The 14911-nt window shown below is 62.1% G+C and overlaps 1 protein-coding gene across 1 annotated transcript; it reads left to right on the top strand.

Annotated features, from left to right (window-relative positions):
• Positions 1–11389: 11389 nt before the first annotated feature.
• LOC117646311 (leucine-rich repeat-containing protein 9-like) lies at positions 11390–14194 on the top strand. The gene is made up of 4 exons (XM_034387172.1): positions 11390–11404; positions 13001–13393; positions 13476–13655; positions 13889–14194. Exons 1-4 carry the CDS (start codon positions 11390–11392, stop codon positions 14192–14194), a joined length of 894 nt encoding a protein of 297 aa, XP_034243063.1.
• The last annotated feature ends 717 nt before the right edge of the window (positions 14195–14911 follow it).

Below are 14911 nucleotides of genomic sequence, written 5' to 3'. Positions count from 1 at the left end.
ACCTGCGGTAATAGTGTTTGCTGATGATAATGCACGTGGGACCGGCCAAAAGCAATCCCTTTCGACACTGAAGCATGCATCGTGGGAAGGGAATTTTTGTCGTGCAGCAACTGCTAGCCTGACTTCCAGTTTGATTTGAAGAGTTAGGTTAGGTTAGGTTTGATTTGAAGAGTTCCATCCCGTCCTTTTCGGCGCGTTTCGTGGGTGGTTGTCCGTGTTTTTTTTTTTTTGGTCAGCCTGGTAAGGAGTTGGGCCTTTTGGCACTGCTGGCAAAACATGCGCTTCTTCCATTGTGGCACTGCCTGCATTGTGGGGCGGGCTTCCCGGGAGCGTCGGCCCCGCACTGCTCCACACCCTGTCTGCCTGTGGGAATCAGGAAGGGTGCGTTCCATACTTCGTCACACCGACACCCTGGTTCATTGACCGGCCGACCGGCCCGACCGGCCCGAGGCTCTCATTGCGTGCCGATGCCATTTCCAAAACAAAAAGGAACCAGAAGAACACACACTGTCGCCGTGCTGGGCGCGCCAGCCAGGCAAGAGGCAATGATCCGAAAAAGACTCACAACAGCAAAATGTCGCTGCTGCTGTGTATACGTACCCAACCCGATCGAGGAAAAGAACCCTTTTTTCTGCCCTGTTTTTCGGTAGTCACCGTGGTGGACGGTGGATGCATCATTGGATTTCTTGGAAACGGCTCGCTCCCCTTTTACGGAATCCATATTTTTTCCCCCGAAAGCGAAAGTCCGGACCAAAAGTAAACGTGATAATACGCGCCTAGGTCACTTTCACGAGTCGTCCGGAGAACGGTCCGATGTCGCGGGGTGGAAAAAAATTGGAGAGAAGTGGTCACTTTTTGTGGCCTGGACACCGTTGCTTCCAGACGAAACTGTTCTTTCTTTTTTTTTTTTCTAGAATGAAAAAATCCGTGCCTTTGACTTAGTTTTTGGCCTGTTTGTTGACGAAACAATACAAAGCTAACTGTCCATTTCAGTATTGGGCGCGACAGTGGAGCAAAAACTGCACGTACGTCAGAAAATGCGCCCCCTAACGCTCCCGCCCCAAACCAACACTGTGAAACGCTCTCTTTCCTTTACATAGTGTGGAGCGCGGCTGTCGGGAGACGCTGAACATCAAGGTACTGCTGTACACGCACGGGGTATGTCTAAGATATTTTTTGTACCGTGCTGGGTGAGAATGGGTGAAATTAACACACATCCGGCAACGCCACGTTCCGAATCCTTGAACGAGGCTTCTGATGCTGCCATGAATCGCAGCAGACCCAACGCGCATTTGTTTGAAAATTTTACATAACGGATAGAAAACACCGCGCCCTTTAAACTCTTTTATTTTGTCGGCACAGTTTTTCTGCCCAGGACCCCTTCACTTTTTCGCCCACAAGAAAGGAACAACCAGTCGGTCTTTTTTCTTTTTCTTTTTTTAAAGTCGACTTTTTTACCAGTAAAAAAAAACGACAAAAAAAAAACGTTAGGCACCTTCTGTCCAGATTGTTCGGTCAGTGTGTCAGTGATTCACTGCCTCAAAAAAGAACACCCAAATTTTTGGCAAACTCAGCGCGCCGGGGGTGTGTCTGTTTGTTGTGGATGCGTGTCGCCGAGGGTAGGGCGTACCTGGGCGTACCTGGGCAGTGTTTGGCTCGGCCGGTTCGTCTCGCAGGAAGCAATCGTCGGCCTGATCTCTTCTGCGACGAATGGACATGTTTGTGCTGTTTGTCGGCGAGGCTGGCGTGGCCACATCCTCCACGCGTCCCTGCGGTCCCTGCGGTCCCTGCGGGGCGTACAGTACGTAGCGCGGTCTGTGGGGTCTAGGCTTGTTGTCGGGGTCCCCGGAGAAGGCCCGCCTCGCCCCGCGTCTCAGGCTGCGTTTTTGCGACGCCAATCGGGCCGACCGATCAAACAGCTTCATTTCGGATTCCACGATCATCGACTGGCGTGTTTCCATGTACAAAGTGGACCGGTTGGCTCTTTACCTCAGACAACAAGGGTGAAGGGGAAAGCGATGAAGAGAATGGCAACTAGACGCGACAACTTCAAACGTGAGGCTTGTGGAGAAACGTCCGAATAACAACCATGGTCCGCAGGCCGGGCTCGAACGCAGACTCCCGCTAGTGGGCCTCGTGGCCCACGAGGCCCACTAACTCCCGCCCCCCACGGGGCCTCGGCCAGGCTAGAGGCCAGGCCCGCTCCGCTCGCCTCGCCCTGTTGGCCTGGGTGCTGGCGGTGCTGGCACAACACGGCACCCTCTTTGACATGCCGGGCCGCCAGTCCGCCGCCAGTCCGCCACCCGCCGCGATGCGTCGGTGTGTGTGTCCACTAGTGTCCACTGTGTGTCCACTTCGTGTCCGCCGCCGTGCTGCGAGCGTCATCGCCCTCGTCACGCCGCGTGTGGGCGGCAGCGCGGCGACACGCCAAAATGCGTGTGGGGAGGGGGGAGACATTAGCAGCAGTGCATACCCGGTGGGTGTGGTTCTGTGAGCATACTGTCAGCGAGTCCATGGCAAGTTAGTGCGCCTGATTTCCTCACGTTGACGACCCACAGTAGGCCAGAAGACCGGTGGAGGTGGCCAAAACTCTCGACGCGTTTTGAGCTCTTGAGTCGCTAAACAGGCCTCGAAACGAACGCGTGACCCCACCAGAGGATTCCTCGTTCGGAGAGCAATCCATTGGTGGGGTCACACGTTCGGTTCGAGTCCCATTTAACGACTCTGGAGCTCAAAACGCGTCGAGAGTTTTGGCCGCCTCCGCCGGCTTCTGGCCCACTGTGCGACCGGCACGCCCAAGATGATGCCCCGTTCGGGCATGTTGGCCCAACCGCCGCCGACCCTCTTGAGTGCGCTGACCCCCAGCACGCCCAGCACGCCCAGCCCCATCGCCTCATGACCGATGTCTTTGTTCCGGGGGCCCTCCCTGCGGCCTCCCTGCCTTCCGCGTGACCCGCAACACTGCAACACTTGTGTCGGGCACAGCGGGGTGTTCGGGATGCCGCGGCGTCCGTCCACGAGTCGGGTTCAGTGACTCGGGACTTGGACGGCTCGGTGGCGGTCAGTCACCCAGCAGACGCGGTGGACGACACAGGAGGACTCCCACCGACCCTACCCTGCCCGACTTCAAGACGAATTCGCCTCTCATTGCATTGGTGGGTTGCTAGGTAATTAGGGTCGTCCTAGAAGGAAAGGACTGACCCCTTCAAAAATTGAGAAAAACGACAAGAGCAGATCAACCACTCACGAGAAGAAAGCAAGGGGTGAAGTGCGCGGCAGCCTTTTGATAAACGGGCGCTGTATCTGCGGGACGCGAGCGGCGTGCCGCGAGAGACTCGCTGCGCCCTCTGCCAGCGCCCGGCGGAACTAGGAACCACGGCGGCACTGGCGGCACCGTGAGCGGCGTGGCGCGGCTGCGCGCGGGCAGAGTGGATGTAGGGTGGTGTCGAGTTGAAGCTAGAAGACCCTAGGAGGACAGGGCGTCACCCTGGCCCTGGCTGGCCGGCCGGCAGTGAGGTGGTTCACCTCGAGGACTTTGACTCGCCCGGTCATAATGCGCGCTCAATAAGCGGCGATCATGCGTCCTTGGTGTCCTTGGGGGCCACAATGCCGGCGAGGCACGGCGAGGCAGTCCGTTGTCGGCCGTTAGGTTGCGCGCGCATTGCATTAGCGCAGTGCATTAGCGCAGTGTCACCACGGTGTAGTGTCAGCGACCCCGGCCGGAGTCAACGGCCACCTCGGGGCGCAGGGCTGCGCAGGGCTGCGCAGGGCGCGTGGCAGGGGGTCGCCTCGGCGCGGCCCTTTCACCCGGAGGCCCGGAGGGCGAGGACGCCGTCACACCCGAGCTCATCGACCGCCACCTCGCCACCTGGAAAAGGGCGCCGCCGTCGAGCCAGCCAGCCCGCCCACTCCATCGGCAGCCACGTCCATGCTTTGCATGCCCACAACTTCACTTGAAAAGGCTTGAACCACAAAGCACCAGCCACCCCTTCGAGACCGCGCGCTGCTCTGCAGACGGATTTCGAGAGTTGTTTCCGTCGCTTTGTCTCTCTCGCACCTGTGCGGGTCGCCCCATGAGTGCGACAGAGACGGAGCGACGAAAACGACTCTCAGAGTCAGTCTGTTGTGATTGGCAACAAGGAAGCCCCCGCAGCTTCCGCGCCTTCGGTTTTTTGTCGCCAACTCTTTACGGGTGGATGAACCCTCAACACCCCCACCCTTTGACAGACACCCCAAGGCCACGCGACCCTGATGGCGTGGCACTGCGTGTAGTGCGTCATGCTCGTGGCGGTCGTCGGCCTGCCCACTGGCAGCCACTGGCAGCCACTGGCCCCGCGGCACAAAAGACGCCCCGCGCCGTGTCCGCGGCCCGCGTCGTCCTGCTTCAGAGCGTTCACCCCGCCGTCGACGTCCAAGCAGGGCGAGCAGGGCCAGCACCCAGCGCCGTACCGGGTAGGCAACGTGCGCGCCTCCGTGCGTGGCGGGCGTTGACCGCGCTCGCGCCGTGGTTCGAATCTCACCGCCCGGGTTTGCTTTTTAGCAGATGAGGCATTTATTTTCGCGAGTACCCCGTCAATGGGCGTGCTGGCGGCCGAGGCGTCGCAGCTTTGTCTATTTATCCAGTCGCTTTTATTGCACCAGGCAGCCAGGCAGTTATTAGCGCTATTAGCTCGCCAGTTAGTTTGCCGGCTCAGTGATTCTGATTCTTGAGGGATTTACTGCCCTTTATGGCGCATTAGTGCTCGCTTTGCTCTCCGTCCGAAATCCTCTTGACGACGGAGAAAGTGGCGGTGCGGCTCCTTTGGCCTCGTCTTTGGCGTCCTTTGGCCCATCATCGCCGTCCTCGCCGTCCCTGACAAAGGCCCGACTGCTGGAGGAAGTCGAGCTCGTTATCGTTATCCTTATTGACTTATTGTCGTACGTGCAGTGCACGTTGACTGCACTGCTAATATCCGTGTTTTTGCTCTGGTTACTTTTTCCAGTTTTTTAGTATTTTTTTTGCAACTTGCTTTGCGCGACTTTACAGTTCCGAGGGCGGCCCGCAGCCTCGCGTGGCATCCCGTATGCATTAATCTGGCGTGCCAGCGAATTATTACGCCCTTATTACATAATATACGCGCGCCGCCCTACAAATTGCGGCGCTGGCCGGCGCTGCCAACCTCACCTCCCGCCCCGCCTCGCCTCGCCTCCCTCCTCATGCAGCTCGTCCTTATTGCGCTGCTCCTCCCCGCTTTACGATGCAGCCTGCCTCTCATTTGTTCTGGCACATTCTTCTCCCCGCCTTCGTTACGCGCCGACGCGGTCTTCGCAGCGGCTTCAAAGTTTGGAAACCGATTCGAGACATCGACAGGGTGCGCGAGCGCGAACGTGTGTGCTTGTGTGTGTTGCGTGCGGGGTCGGTAAGCGGCATGAGGCGGCATCTCTGAGAGTCCAACGACCGCGCCACCCACAAGCAAACACGCAAACGGTAAGTCAAAATCAGCTCATCGAATCGCATAATTGGCTGAGACAATCGAATGGCGAAGCGTGGCTAGCTCCCCCACCAGAATATTTGGATTTTGTTTTTCAGTGTCGGGGCGCGCGGCGCTCCACAGGTGACAGCATTAATTACTGTCCGACGAGATAATCCGGGCCGGACATCCACACACGCACACACACGTACGCACTCACACATGCACACGACGCCGGTAAACAGTTGTGACAGGCAGGCCATAAACCCGCAAACAACAAGAACAACAAAACAACGAGGCCCTGCTGGCGGGACGGGACGAATCACCGCTGTCGTCAAAGCCATTTTGTGGCACAAAACAAGAGGGTCGGCACTGGGGGGAGGGGGGACGGACGGGAGCCGAGACAACAATGCTCTCATCTGCTGTCTCATTCTTGCCGTAATTAGCAAGCGGGTCCACTTTGCGCTGTTTGATTAGGCCAAAGTTTGTCCGAATCGACCATCGGCGACAGTTTGGCGGGAAGGGGGCGGTTTTGAGGTGCTTTGATTTGGAAACCGTCATTGTCCGCGCCCGCTCCACCCATTCGGCGAAGTCTAATCAGGGAGCCTGATTGCGTGGAAGTTTGGTGAAGTCGTTTGGCTCGGCGATGTTGAATGTCTACGTGACGCGGGTTCGAATCTCGACGGGGCTCAGTGTTCTCGGAATGGGCGGTCAATTTGCCATGTAGATAGGAGGTGTAAGCGGCGCATAGCTCTCTGCCCGCGGCAAAGTAAATTTTTCTTTTTTGAAATGTTTAAATACTTTAGGCGGCGCGCGGAGAGTGAGGGGTGAGGGCGCGATGGTGAGTCATCGCAGTGTTTGGCTGGCGACGTGCCCCCCTCGGAGGCCCCCAGCCCCCCGCGGGGCGTGGAGGGGCGCGGCGAGGCCCCGCTGCGTCCGGAGCGTGACCATTCGGACTTGTGTTGAAATAACTGCTCATTCAAAAACAGGCAGTCCGATGCGCGATAGCACTACGTTTCGTAAACGTCAAACAGAATGTTGGATCGCGCGTCGTTACGAATTTACGGCGTCCATATTGGCGTCCCAGAGCGCCGTCAAGCAAATTTAACGGCCTAGATGAGTCTTTACGGGCGGCCCAGATCGGCGCACTTTTCCACATCATAGAGGCCGTTTCCTTTCTGGCGAATTATGGCCTGCGATAAGTCGGCCTCTGTTCCGTGATGCCGGGCGTGCAGGGCGTGCCCCGGCCTCGGCCCTGCCAAGCACATTGCATGCACGCTGCCAGACCCGTTAGGTCATGACGGAGGGAATGCCATTTCGGGAAACCAACGCCCACCCAGAGCCATTTTTCTCGACGTGTGGATACGCGGTCCGAGACCTCCGAGACCTCCAAGACCTCCGAGACCCCCGAGACGCAGAGGAAGCGGGAAGTGGGGCGCCGGCGCTCTGATCCTCCCTGATAAGGGCGAAATGATTCCACGCGCGGAGCGGGCTGCGTTCATGTGGCTCGGGGGACGCGAAGTCCGAGAGCGCACCCAGCAGCCCCTGCAGCCTCGTTCCGATTCGTCACCGTCTCTCTCGCACCGCTGCGGGACGCCCCATGAGTGCGAGAGGGTCGGCGAGCGCCGTTCAGGGTGAGCGTGGTCTCGGGGATAAGTAAGGCCGGCGAACAGCCCGGGGAGCGGATTAGTCGGGGTGGGGCTTGGCGGGGTCGAAGGCGTTGCGCGCCGTTGCGACAAGATGGCCGAGCGGCGGGGCGGGGCGCGGCGCGGCGCGCAGTGGGTGGGGGCCCGCGCCCGCGGCGCCGGGCCAGCACGCCAGGGCCGACTTGGCAGCCTCGCGCTCCCCAATTATGATGACAAGATCGAGCCCGGTCCGCCGGGCGCTGCGGGGCCGAGCCCAGTCGGACGTTCATGAGGGCGCTAAGGGCCGCCATCTTGTTCTCGGTTCCCTTGGTTCCCCTTCGTCCGGCACTGCGTCATCGGCGTCGTCGGGCTGTCGCCGCAAAGTGCGCGAGAAATCACGGTGCTGCCGCGCCGGTCCGTGCCGGTCCGCTCACGGCACTTCATGCTTCAAAAATAAGGGCGGCGTGTTATGATGGCGGGAGAATGATTTGGATTCTACTCGCGGTGGCGCCGCCGAGACACACACCGAGTGCAGCCACACCGCTTGGTTTATTTCTATTTCCGCCTCTTCCTACTCTAACTCAAATAAAGGCCTGCGAGGAGGGAGCTTGTTTAGCGTGATTATTTGTTATCTACCTGCGCGGGCTTCTGTTTTATTGCCCTCCGGCCCGTCCGTCGCGCGGGCTGCTTGGACACGCCGTGGCGATTCAAGTCTGCCGCCCGCCATAAATACTGGGGCTGCCTGGCCGCCTTGCCGGGCCGCCTGCCTGCCTGCCAGCCCTGCCTGGCCGCCTGTCACAATGCCGTCAAAGCGTCGACCGTTATTGAGGGTCCTCCCTCCGTGATTGCACGGTAGCGCTGCCAGTGTCCTGGACCGCGTCCTGGACTGTGTCCTGCCAGGCTTTCTTGTCTTTCTCGTCGTCGCGGTCGTTACGATGGCCAGCGCGGCAGCACGGCCAGCACCACGCCGTGCCGCGCACACTGAGTCCATTGTTCTAGGCGGCGATGGTGATTTGGTGATTCACGCACCGTGATTCCCTGGGCCGGGGTTTTAACACGGATCACTGTTGTGTCAGGGACGTTCGCCGTGGTAACAGGCTGGTAACGTGACGTCATCGCCGCGCCAATCGGGCCGGGACGATCCCAGGGGAATGAGGACCGTCCCTCCACCCCGTTCGCGCGGCGCCGTGGCGCGATGCCACGCGATGCGCTTAGACTGGGGACTCTTCAAACGAAACTCGGACGAAACTCATGATGCTCGGACACCGTCGTGAGTCCCGCACGCGGTGGCCCATGGGGCGTGCGGTGCGTTTCATCACGACTCCGGGTTTAACGATTTAACGGGGAGACGAATGGGCGGCAATCGGCGGCCCGAAGGGCCCGAAGGGTGCAAGGCGCTGCGGACTCATCCCGAGCGGAAGCTCTCTCCCTCGCACCACGGAGCGTCCCGCAGGGTGCGAGAGAGAGAGAGAGAGAGAGAGAGAGAGAGAGAGAGAGAGAGAGAGAGAGGGAGAGAGGGAGAGAGAGAGAGAGAGAGAGAGAGAGAGAGAGAGAGAGAGAGAGAGAGAGAGAGAGAGAGAGAGAGAGAGAGAGAGAGGCCACTCGGAAGCAGCCTGCAAAGCTCTGCACGGCGAAAGGCGGGCGAGGCGGAGGCGAGGATAACGCTGTGGTGAAGGCGGAGGGGGGGGGGGCGTCCCCGGGGCAACATCACGCTTAGATTATAAGCCCGCCCGTCGGAGTTACCCACCCTCCCGCCTTGGCTGCGTTGCTGGCTGCGCGCTTACCCGGGGCGTGGCGGGGCGTGGCGGGGCATATTGCCTGTAGCGAGGTGCTGAGCGGGGGCCGCCCTGGTCCTTATTAAAAAGTAATGACCGCCACACTGTACGCCGTGCCGCCGTGCCGCCGTGCCGCCGTGCCGCGGAGCAGTTCAAGGAGGCCTTGCTCGCCATCTCGAGGGCAGCGCCAGCGGAGAGGCGGAGCCTGGGGCCGAGCCTGGCCGAACCGCAACTCGCGGCCGGCACTATGGAAGGGCCTCCAGGCCTGCTCCAGGGTTCCGCTGGTTTCGCTGGTTTCGATCCCGACGCGCTCAAAGGACCTCCACACCATCAGCCCCGCGCCGCGCCGAGCCACGTCGCGAAGGCCATGATTAATCTCGGGGAGGCCGCGCGCCGCACCCCTTCCGTCGTCGACCACTTAAAAGATGACTCTGCAAAAAAAAAAAGAAGAATCAAATCAAAATAAATAGGCGGCGGTGATTCTGCACGCGTCCTCCCCCTTGTCAACCCTCAAAACAATTAGCAGCGATGTCGTGAACCAGGCGGAGTAACGTGTCCGTGCGCCTGTCTGTGAGAGTGTGTGTGTGAGAGTGTGTGAGTGTTTGTGTGTGTGTTTGTGTCCGCGCGGATGGAGCGGGGAGCAAAGAAAAAAGAGAGAGATAAAAAGTAGTTACTTCCTCTTCATCCGTTTCATGGCCTTTTTATACTGGCGGGGTGGATGAGGCGCTCGCAGAAAGGGGAAGCGGCTTTTCATAGACACCGGGGGGGCGGCGCGGGCGCGGGCGGGGCGGGGCGGGGCGGGGCGGGGCGGGGTGAGGGGCCCACCATCCTGCCTGCAAATGATTCGCGATAATGAACCAATCCAAGCGGCTGAGTGCGGAGAGAGCCGGCAAGGCAGCGGAGCGGCGAGGCCCCGGCGGGAAAAGAGGGCGCGGCCGAAGGGAGAGAGGGAGAGAGAGGGAGAGAGAGGGAGGCAGAGGGGGCCCCAATTAGCCGCCTGAGCCCCGCGGAGCGAGAGAGAGCGAGCAGAGGGGAAGGCGATGAGCGGTGGGCTACATGCGATCGACTCTCTTTGCCTCTCTCACTCTCTCAGCAGCGCCGCGTCGCGACCGTTTCTATCGTGTCATCCTCTCTTCTTCTCCTTCCTTTTATTCTTCCTCTTCTTCCTCTTCTTCCTCCGTCGGTGCGACTCTGGACCCCGTTTTCGCAGTGGTCGAGCCGCGGGGCCGCGGAGCCGCTGAGGAACGTTGACACAGATGGCTCCATTTGCATTTCAATCACGGTCCCGCCATACCAATTTGGCTATGCAAATTCCAGCATCCCAGCCACTGCCACACTGCCAGATAGCCGGCCTAGCAGGCGCACCAGGCACACCGCGGCGCCACCGCAGGGCCGCAGGGCCGCAGGGCGTGTTCCGAGTTTCAGCGTCTCAGCCCTTCAGACCTTCGGGGGTGGGGAGACGGATAGCGGCTACCTGTCGCCCTCTGCGCTTCAGCTGCAGCCTTCGGTGAATTTATCAAAAATTGACCAATCGTAAAACAAGGGAAAACAGCAAAACAATTGTATTAGGTGATGCTACGTTGTGTGAGAAAAGTGCAAAGTGCATTCTTGCGATGTTTCTCGGGCAACTTTCCCGTCATGTCCTCGGATTTTCCCCGTCCCCGGCGGCACTGAGGGAGCACTTGATAGGCCCGAGGAGGAGAAGGTCCTCTCGCTGCGCTTGGCTTGCTTGGCTGGCTGGGCCTCGCGCTGGGCCCCGCTCCCCCTGCGCGGCGGGGCGGCGGCAGAGAAGTGAACATGCACCGGATTGGTTCTGCGAGGCCGTGCGCCGCCGAGCCGCCGTGCCGCGCCCTCCAACATGCTGTCTCTCTCGCACTCGAGGCACGTCTCCAGCGCGGTGCGAGAGAGACAGCGCGACGAGGCAGTGTAGTGGCGGCAGAGGCAAGACGGGCCGCAAGGCCGGAAGTAATGCATACTGATATCGCAAATTAGGAAGGCGGATGCAAAATGCAGCGCAGAGGCCGGGCAGCCAAGCCAGCGGCAGCCAGCCGGGGTGTCGTGCATCGTGCGGCAGTCCAGGCTGGTCCAGGCAGTCCAGGCGGGGCGGGGCGCGATCAAGCCGCTGCTGCAAAACAAAAACAACACTCGCTTTTATGTGCCGAGTTGGGGTGGGGCGCGACGGGGCAGGGCGAAGGGGAGAGAGGGACAGCGGATGACGAGGCGGGGGAAGGACTGAGGAGGGCGAAGGCGAAGCCGAGAAGGCGAGAAGAGGGCAGAAGAGGGCCGCCAAAGCGAAGCCAAAGCGAAGGCGACAGCGAGACAGCGAAGGAGGGCGAGGAGGAGAGTATTCAACCATCCCGCCCCTACACATATCCGCCAGCACCCCGAATTTCTCTGCACCGCCCCACGGCACGGCAGGGCACGGCAGGGCACGGCATGGCAGGGCAGGGGGTGGCGCCACCGGAGCGCCACGGACCTCGGCTCGACGCGCTTGGGGAGCAAGGGGAGCACCACTGCCTTTGGCGGATTGTAAACTAGAATGGCGGCTTCACATGTATAAATGATGGTCGCCCCTCCGGCCCCTCCCTCCCCCTCAGCACGGCCAGGCAGAGCATGGCAGAGCCAGGCCAGGCACTGAGGGCCGAGGGTTGCGCTCTGCCCGGCTCTGCCCCTTGGCACGCCTCTGCCTCGCCTCACATTTAACACTCAAGTTATCGCACCCGTGTAAAACTTGGATGGGCCGTGAAATATGCACACACTAAAATGCCAGCCTCCTCGCCTCCTCCGTGCACACTCCGTGCTCCTCGGCCTTGTCGGCCTCGCCGGCCTTCTTGGCCGGGACTCGCCTGTTCCTCCTCGAGGTCCTCGAGGCCCTCTGGCGTCCGCCCGCCCCACGTCCGCGTCGAATGGGTTGCCTACCCGACGACGTGCAGGCGGCCCTCGCCAACGCGAACTGCCGAGCGATGCCGAGGAGTCGTTTCGGCGCTGTGTCTCTGTCGCACTCATGGAGCGCATCATGCGGGTGCGAGAGAGACAGAGGCTGAATCACTGGGCTGCGACGGCGGCGACGGCGGCGACAATCGGCCTTTTCTCCTTTTCGGTTTCCGTGGCGATGGCGATGCGGTCGGACCGCGGCGCGAGGCCGAGGCCCGCGTAGACCCTTTGGCGTTTGCTTTCGGCCCGACGAGTCCGTGCCCGAGTCCCTGGCGTCACCGTGACGCACCGTGACGCCGCCAGGACGTCGTCGTCCTGCCGTTGGCGGCGTTGGCGACGGCGTCCATGGTCTGCGAGGCTCGACACGCTCGCCACGCTCGCCACCGCCCGCTGCCAAACACATGTCGCAGCCGAGAGCGGCCAAGAAGAAGGCGGACTCTAAGGGGCCGAGACGTAGGGCGCGCAGTAGCACCGCGAGCACCGCGGTCAAAGGTGCGTTAGTCTGTTGGTTCGTCATGTGTCAGAGCCGGGCAGGGCAGGCAGGGCAGGCAGGGGCGGACCAGGCCGGACTCGCCGGGCCGGGGGGTGGCGGTGTAGTGGCGGTGCACTGTACTGGTGTAGCGTAGACGTTGTGATCGCCAGGCGCTGCCCACGCGGGCACTACCCTGAAAGCAAGCTGCTCTGAAGTCACTCCACCGTAAGCATTCGGGATTCGGGGAGGATGGAGCTCCAGTAGGGAAAGGGAAGTCCCGGTCGATGAAAATACGTCCTTTTCTGGGGTTCTAAGTACACGAGGACAAGGTTCGAGGTTCGAATACCGGCTCCGGCACACGAGTTTTCCTCTGTGAACTTGTTTCGACTCATAAGCTGCCCCCGCACTCACTCTGAAAGGCGCCCCTTTGTGCCCTGCCTCCAGCGCCTCCAGCTTCCTCCGAGACGATGACCGTGGTGGCGAGCTCGGCTACGGCGGGGAGGGCGGCCGGCCGGTGGAGCAGCAGGCCGAGCCCGTCGTGGCCGTCGCCAGGGCCGAGGCCGCGCCGTCCGAGACCGCCGTCACCGAGGCCTCGTCGCGGCTCGTGCTGCACTACGGCGGCCTGCAGGTGCACGACGTGTGCAGCCAGTTCGCAGACACCGACGCCGGCCTCGCCCTCAAGCAGCTGGTGCTGGTGGGGCAGCCCGCGGAGACCCTGGCGGTGAGTCATGTTCATGTTCACAGTGGCACGACGCCATCCTCGTCGCAGAGGTTCACGTTGGCCTGCTTCTTCTCCGTCCCCAGGGCGTGGCCCAGCTGACGCGGCTCACGGAGCTGTGGCTCGTCGAGTCGCAGCTGCGGGACGCAAGCGCGGCGAGGGAATGCACGCAGCTGGTGAAGCTGGTGCTGTGCACCAACCGCCTGACGGAGGTGCCCGACCTGGCGCCGCTGTCTAAGCTCGCCACGCTCTCCCTGGCCGGCAACCGCATCGCCGCCGTGCAGAACCTCAGCCAGCTGCCCGCCCTGGAGGACGTGAACCTGGCCGACAACCTCATCTGCACCATAGGCGCGGGCCTGGTGGGCTGCAAGCGTCTGTCCGCGCTCAATCTCAGCGGCAACCCGATCTCCAGCCTGAAGGTAAGCGACGCGAACTGGTTTCAAAGTGGACGCTCGACCGCAGCCTGCCGGACTTCCGGACTTTGCTTCGTCTCGTCCCCAGGAGAGCCGCAACCTGTGCGGCGTGCCCTCGCTGCGCCACCTCAGCCTGGCCGACCCCGTGTACGGCGTCACGCCCATGGCCCGCCTGTGCAACTACCGCAGCTGCCTACTGCTGCACTTGCCGCAGCTGCGCAGCCTGGACGGCTTCTCGGTGGAGCCGGAGGAGCTGTCCCAGCTCAAGGTCCGAGGCCGCACTCCCCGTCGCTGTTGTGGGTGGAAATAGCCTCCGGATTGTGACGCCTTGGCTCTGCGCCGCTCTGCGCGCAGGAGTTCTACGCCGTTGGGGGCCGCCACATGAGCATGCTGCGCCGCCACGCCGAGGCCCAGTTCCTGGTGGCGGTGCGCCGCCTCGGCAGCGCGGCCAGCGCGGACCTGCAGCGCCTGCGCGACCAGTTCTTCTATCTGGGCCAAAAGAAGTGCGAGGTCCAGCACCAGCGCCTCGACGAGCTGAGCAGGCAGCTGCAGGCGCAGGCCAGGGCGCGGAGCTACTTGCACCGCGTGGGCCCCGCCGTCCCCGCCACGCTCGCCGTCCCGGACTACTTGACCACCGCGGCGGCGGCAGCGGCGGCCGTGGCGTCCCAGGACGTGGAGGTGCAGGAGGGCGCCAGGGCCGCCATGGAGGACCTCGTCGTGGAGCTGGCGCGCTGGACCGACGAGCTGGACCTGCAGCTGGACGTGCACCGCACGGACTACGAGGTGGGCGTCGTCGCGGAGGGCTAGAGTGCCGGACTAGAATGCCGACGCGTTGTCACTGCCCTGGCGCCGCCTGCCCCAGATGACGTTCGCGGCCCTCGAGTGCGAGCTGGAGAGCGTGGGCAACGTGGCCATGAGCGTGCACACCCAGGGCAGCAGGCTGGCCAACGTTTGCCAGGACCTCCTGGACAGGTTCTCTTGCGGCACGCAGTTCACGTGAGCAGCCCGACAACCGCCATGCGCGCTGCCAGTGCAGGACGCCGTGCTCACGCTGGCCTTCATGACCACCAGGAAGTGGCACATCCGGCGCGCGCGAGTGCTGCGGGTGACGCACGTCTGCAGTCGGGGCGCCGAGATCGTGGAGCGGTGGCGGCCTGCCGAGGCCGAGCAGTACGAGGCCGTGGTGGAGGCCGCGGAGGCCGGCGAGGGGCAGCCCGCGCCCCGGAACAGCGAGGGCGAGGTGGTGGCCGCGGCGGGCGATTGGAACGGCCAGCAAAGGGTCGCTAGCCTCGCCAACAAGGCCGTCTGCGTGCAGGACGGGCAACGCTACTCCGCAGCCACCGCGGGCTCGGCGGCCTCTCGCGAGGAATGCGACGACGGCGACGCCGCCACCGAGGACACCGACGAGGAGGACAGCAGGGCGGAGGACACCGGCGAGTCGGTGGAGAGCGTGGAGCTGACCGACTGCGACTCGATGTTCCAAGTGCTGTGTGGCGCGGGCAGGGAGCTGAGCTACGGCCCCTG

The sequence above is a fragment of the Thrips palmi genome, unplaced genomic scaffold (assembly GCF_012932325.1).
Source record: "Thrips palmi isolate BJ-2018 unplaced genomic scaffold, TpBJ-2018v1 HiC_scaffold_19, whole genome shotgun sequence".
Taxonomy (NCBI): Eukaryota; Metazoa; Arthropoda; class Insecta; order Thysanoptera; family Thripidae; genus Thrips; species Thrips palmi.
The sequence above is the reverse complement of the archived record's forward strand: the minus strand, read 5'-3'. Positions and strand labels throughout refer to the sequence as shown.